The sequence below is a fragment of the Fonsecaea multimorphosa genome (assembly GCF_000836435.1).
Source record: "Fonsecaea multimorphosa CBS 102226 unplaced genomic scaffold supercont1.49, whole genome shotgun sequence".
NCBI classification, from domain to species: Eukaryota; Fungi; Ascomycota; class Eurotiomycetes; order Chaetothyriales; family Herpotrichiellaceae; genus Fonsecaea; species Fonsecaea multimorphosa.
Genome location: NW_015971683.1, coordinates 42,189 through 48,188, shown reverse-complemented (window position 1 = coordinate 48,188; position 6,000 = coordinate 42,189). Strand labels below are relative to the sequence as shown.

Sequence of the window (6,000 nt, the reverse complement as noted above, 5' to 3'; positions counted from 1 at the left end):
CAGCTGACAATTCCGCTGCAAAAGCTTATGATGCCCTTCAGAATCTATTAGAACAGGAGGTTCAGTGCCTCCTACAACATCAACAACATTCCCAATCCACCAACACAATGGAAGCTTTGGGAAAGATGTATATCTCGTACATTTTGCTGACGTTCTGGAGAAAGCCAGTACTGATCTCATCAAAAGACCACGAGGAGTACTATCAGTCAACTCGATATCTGTGCGTCGTAGAGCCAAAAGGAGTGACTCTCGACTTCCGCTTCTCAAAAACTCCGGTACAACCCATGTTCATCCCGTGGAGGCAGCTTGAGCGGTTACTTTGTCTGGAACAACTCTCTTCACGTCTGCACATCGAACTCGACAAGTGGCTATTCCTATTAATGGGCTGACAGGTCATATCGGACCTCGGGATTGCAGCTTGTCGTTGGAGAGATTCCAGGGGAATTCTAGTCGTCATAGCAATCGCCTAGTTTAGATACCGATACCCATCACATTATTATTATACACCTAGCAGTATATCTCTGTCACTCTCGGAGCCAATCGATACGTTATAGGGTGCTAGAGATCTAGCGCCCTTCGCCAACGACTTTAGCTAACCAGTAAATACCCAAGTCCATAGGTCCATAGGCCAAATGAACTCGAAAAAGACTCAAAAAGATTGATACGGACTCGAACGGACTGGGGTGGACTGGGGTGGACTGGGGTGGACTAGTATGGACTCGTGTAGACTAGTGTGGACTCCTGTGGACTTATCTAGACTCGTGTGGCCTCATGTGGACTTACCTGGACTCGTGTGGACTTATATGGCCTCGTGTGGACCTGTAGAGTGTATGAAGTACTCGGCAGCTCTCCCTGTCGTAGCAAGCTCCACTCCTTGACTAGTCTCAAATCATAGTTAATCTAGACGTTAGTCGACCAAATAAGCGAGAGCCCTTTCATGGTAACCCTTCAAGTGGACGGCCCTTTCCCAGCTACCGATTTCCAACGCCACACGGATCTAGACCAGGGATGAATACCGAAGTCGACGACGCACACGCTCTACCGGGGAGCGCGAATCGCGAGACCACCTTCAATAATCAAGCCTGGCATCTGTTCTTGAGGCAAGCATGTAGCAACTTAGCGACACGGACACAGGGTGAGGTGCATAAAAATGCGGAAAGTCCTCAATATGGTTGCCTCGCAGCAGACCGGCTCTTCCCAACCCATTTTCGCCCTTCCTCACGCCTCACTTCTTCACCGCCCGTGACTCCTGCGATGCCGATACAGAAGCTTAACGTGGCAGTGGTAGGGTACGCCGCCGTAGGGAAAACAGCCCCGTGCCTTCAGGTAAAATCCCGTCGATGCTGCTGGGACTCGTGGTAACCCCTGTATACGCGCGCAGTATGTTATGGGCCATTTCCCCGATCGGCATGTGGCCACAGTTAAGGCCACATATCGAAAAGAGATTGTCACCGATTCAGGGCGGTTGGAACTCATCATCACTGATTGCAGTTCTCAGCTTCACCCTGGCAAGTTTGAAAACTTCGATGCTATAATATTCGTCTTCAGCACTCGGTCGAAAGTCTCCTTCACATACGCCCGGGGGCTGCAAAACTTTCTGGCCTGGATTAGCCGTCGAGGAATCCTCATCGTCCTGGTCGGGACGAAAACTGACATTGAACCGAGGAAGGTCTATGATGAGGAGGGCGAGGCATTCGCACAGCGCATTGGTGCAGGTTACTACACCGTTTCCAACAAAAATCCCGACAATGCTGGGGCGCCATTTCAACACCTCATTTCTCAACACCAAGAACTCTACGCCACCGTTGATACGTCTCCTTTTGAAAGCCGGCTGGCCTGGATGCGAGGATTCCTCCGCTGCGGAAGCTCGAGGAAGCCTAAATGCGACTTGCGGCAGCTTCCAAGGCAAGGGCAGGAGAGTAGCGAATGGAAACCAAGCACATCCTAACTATTTGACTTCTCTAGTCGTCATCGCTCAGCTTAGATTCTCTGAAACCGCGGGCGAGGAGAGTTGGGAATTATTAGCTTGACGTTCCGTTCCCTTTCCCTTTCCCTTTCCTTTTTTTGTCGGCTTGCCGGCCAAACATTCGATGCACCGATCGTGACCGCAGTTCGTGCATTCGCCTCCGTCTTTGTTCCCTCTAATTGCACATTCCTGTTGGCAGTGACAACAAAATGGGCCTCTCCTCCGACGGACCGACTTTACAACATAATCCTTCTGGCCGGATGATCGTTGAATTCGCAGCTCTCTCAGCATCGCCTCGATCTGAAATTGTCCTTCACGGTCCTCCTCCTCCTCCTCCCCTTTTGGCTGCCTTAGTTCTTCTTCGCTCTTTCGTTTCAGATTCCTTTCCTGGGCAGCTTTGAGCGACATAACTAGGGAGGTAGCCACGGCTGGATTTGATGCGCTGCGTAGGCGTAATGCTGTAGAACGAGACTGAGTGCTTGTAGTCGGCTAGTCAATACTGTCGGCCGTTGGTTCGGGGTTTGGTGCGTTTCAGGAGGGGTAAATATCGTCTTGCCGTTTGGAATGTACTTAGACCTGCATTTACTGATGCTGGTCGAGCATGGGCCCATCACCTGGAACAAATTGCGGTGTGATTCACATCTCTGTGGGCAGGAGAGCGACACCATCCTAAGGCACGCCCGCTTGCGCCTTGGACCCTCACGGAAGGTGCACTGAGGCTGGATGTCCAACCTCCCTCTCCCCGAATGCTTCTGGTGTGTGAAGACACTGCATTAGGTACCATGCACCATGCACCACCGGTCCACGCCCCAAGGCTTATGCACCATCGTTGATCTCCGTCACACCGGTTTTGACTCACGGGCTGGTCATCACTAAGGTCCGCGGTCAGGGAGCCCTTAAGCCTCATGCCAAAGTGAGAAACGCAGTCGTGGGTTCAAGTTTTCTGAATCTCGTGGGCGAAGGCATTAGCACACGATCTCTTGCGGCCCTCTCGATCGGTTCCATCCTTTGTAGAACCAACGCCAGCATCATTCATGTCTAGTAGCCATATCTGTCCATGGCAGACCCGCCAGATGGCTGTTTCGCGCCATTGTAATAGTGTCTTTGGTGATTCAGAGAGCAGCATCGAAGGGAAGCCGTGTGACGTGGGGTAACTCCCCAAGAGTATTTCTAATCTTTGAATCCGCTCCGTGTCTCAGAAGAAGTTGTATCAAGGCGTCGTTCTTCTGGGAGGCGGCTTCATGCAGCGGTGTCCCAAGGCCGAGGCATTGGAACTGAAGGAACGACACCAGGTGATCCTCAAACATGATCTTATTTGGCGAAGCACCCTTTCTCAGAAGGAGTTCAATGATGTCATTCTCCCGATTAGCCCTGACAGCGTAATGCAGTGGCTGACCGTATTTGATGGAAGCGCCGAGCTCCAATAACATCTCAATAACATGTCTTGACCCTTCCCGGACTGCAATCGATAATGGTGTAATATCATAGCTGCATCGAGCATTTGGATTGGCACCGTGGTCGATGAGCCATTTAACGAGGAGCGGATCGAATAATGCGTCGCTATGTGTGTTAGGATCTGGAAAACCCCACAGAGAGCCGTCTTACGCCAGAGGAGGAGGCCAGTCATCCCGTACATATGTATTGATATCGTACCCGTCCGACAGTAGAAGTTCCAGCAACGCGTACGATCGCCGTTTGATGGCACTGATGATATCCCATCCTGTTGGTTTGATACCCTTCGCTAGGAAAAGATCCACAATCAACAGATAGTTCTTTTCAATTGCCGTGCTCATAGCATTGACCCGGTCGGCGGCGACCTCAGTCTGGGTTACATCCACAGAGTCCGATTCGAGTAAGAATTGGACTTCCTCAAGATCGTAGGCAGCAGTGGCGTGCGTAAGAGGACCAGAAGATGATGGCATTTTGGTTACTGCGGAACGGCCTGCGGTAGAATTGATGAGGCATTGTTGGTAGCAGTTTTTGAAGTGTCGAGAACAAGGTGGAGTTGGCCCGGAAACGCCGTTGGCCTGTAACTACCTCCATCTCCATCTCCGACCGTCAGCCTCGCCTGTAAGCCTTGTACTATTATTACGCTAAATGCTTGTTTCGGAGTGTTTCACCTAGTCGCGCACATTTGATGGGGAAAACTTCAACGTCGTTAGGCTAGTGCCCGATTTCTGTCACGTGAGAACGTGCACGCAGACACGAACGAAATGACGTCATTGCGTCCGGGGTGACAGCCGAAAATTAACCGGGCAGTCTTGGCTTTCAAAGTGGTGGAAGTCGCGTTGTTGCTTGCCGAGCCTGTGACTTGAGTACCAACAACCTTTACCGACAGCGTCGTCGTCGTCGTCGGCCAGATCGACCGTGGTTAGCGATGAGCGTACCGGCGCACGGCGGTAGTGACGAGATCACTCCTCCTTCGAGCTTCCACGGTCCTCCTCTCACCCCTCCTCCTACAGACGAGAAGACGGCGTGTGACAAAAGCTACATTCTTCGACAAATCGCAGAACACAAGTCTAGTTATCGGGGCCAGGCAATATACAAGGTCGACAAGACAGTGTGGACTGCGGTGAGTTCAGACCTGCTGCACGATGATAAGCTACGGTATGCCAGATCCGTTCACCAGGTCAACGGTGTTGTCACGCTGATGTCGAAGCACAGGTTTGATTATTTTCCTTCGATCGAGAGGCTCGTCTTACGTGTGCCTGAGATAGAGCATGAGCATTTCTCACGCAGCCTTTCTTCACGTATCACCGAGCATCTACGTACATTCTCGCACGGGTCTGGGTCGGCTGCGGAATTTGCAAAGGATATTCTAGATGTGGGATCTGTAACAATAACATCTCGGGACCCAGAATATGGGACCCACTGTCCAGACGGGGCCTTCCAGCATTCTAAGTCGCCAGATCCGAATGTCGTTATTGAGGTGGCTTATTCACAGAATAGAAAGGATCTGAGAACCCTCGCAGACGAATATATTCTCGGTTCCGATCTCAAGATCGGTGTTCTCATTGGAGTGGATCTCGACTACCGCAGGAGCAAACGGGCTACTTTCTCTATCTGGCGGGCTAGATTACGGGGTCCAGACGATGACAAAGCTTGGGTTGCCGAAGCTGTAGTAGCGAACCAGGTAAGTTTAGCTGAGTCTACTACTTCACGGAAGCTGACATGGGGTAGATATTCCGACACGATGATGGTACGCCAAATATTGACCAAAATGCCGGTTTACATCTTTGCCTGGAAGACTTTGCAGACCAGGAAACGTGCCGACAGTTCAATGACATAGACAGAGACATCTTCGTGTCTTGCGAGGAGCTGTACCAGTTCCTTGAAAGAGGGGAAGCCGTTGCGAAGATCACCAAATCAAAAAAGCCGGAACCAAGCCCACCGCTGAAGAAGCGTCGTCGAGCACCGACACCTGAGGAGCAACTTGAAGACAGTGACGAGAAGGCTTACGTTGAGGACGAAGAACGTGTCTAGCAGCGCGAGGATCTCGATGATTCTTCTTACAGAGAAAGTTCTTCAGAATGCAATTAAGCGGTGGCGAAAGGGTTGGGGTTCAGCTTTCCACATTCTGACTTGTGCTGAAGCCGGCCAGCGTTCTGGCAGCCTGACAAAATGTAGGCTGAGAGGCGCTTTCGGAATGAACCGAAGCTTCTAAGCATCCGGTGCTTCTTCTCAACTGCTGGTTCACGATAGGGCGCACAAGTAAAAGGGGCTTATCTTTGATGCATCATCCACATGAAGTACCTGTCCAAATAGCGACACAATATCAATCTTGAGGCCCAAGAAAACCATAAATACTTGTATTATCATGTATTGGGCCCTTGGTATTCCGCTCACGTTTGCACCGAAGGACCAAGGCTGCCGAGGTGCCCTTACCAAGCGTGCGCGCCAACCTCTACCCTTGGTCATGTCCTTCAAGTTCAAGTTCAGGTTCAAGTTCAGGTTCAAGTTCATGTTCAAGTTCATGTTCAAGTTTGATTCCAAGGAGCTTTCCATTTCCTCTTTGCGTGATGCCCCTCAAACCT

The 6,000-nt window shown here is 51.0% G+C and overlaps 3 protein-coding genes across 3 annotated transcripts; 2 read left to right on the top strand and 1 right to left on the bottom strand.

Annotated features, from left to right (window-relative positions):
- Window positions 1–1,387: 1,387 nt before the first annotated feature.
- Z520_12186 (uncharacterized protein) lies at window positions 1,388–1,948 on the top strand (the record flags this gene model as incomplete). Its single annotated transcript, XM_016782673.1, has 1 exon — window positions 1,388–1,948. One exon carries the CDS (start codon window positions 1,388–1,390, stop codon window positions 1,946–1,948), a length of 561 nt encoding a protein of 186 aa, XP_016626225.1.
- Window positions 1,949–3,078: 1,130 nt separating this feature from the next.
- Z520_12185 (uncharacterized protein) lies at window positions 3,079–3,888 on the bottom strand (the record flags this gene model as incomplete). Its single annotated transcript, XM_016782672.1, has 2 exons — window positions 3,079–3,526; window positions 3,572–3,888. The coding sequence occupies 2 exons, from the start codon at window positions 3,886–3,888 to the stop codon at window positions 3,079–3,081; spliced, it is 765 nt and encodes a 254-aa protein (XP_016626224.1).
- A 455-nt stretch (window positions 3,889–4,343) lies between these two features.
- Window positions 4,344–5,449, top strand: Z520_12184 (uncharacterized protein; the record flags this gene model as incomplete). Its single annotated transcript, XM_016782671.1, has 2 exons — window positions 4,344–5,099; window positions 5,147–5,449. The coding sequence occupies 2 exons, from the start codon at window positions 4,344–4,346 to the stop codon at window positions 5,447–5,449; spliced, it is 1,059 nt and encodes a 352-aa protein (XP_016626223.1).
- Window positions 5,450–6,000: the final 551 nt, after the last annotated feature.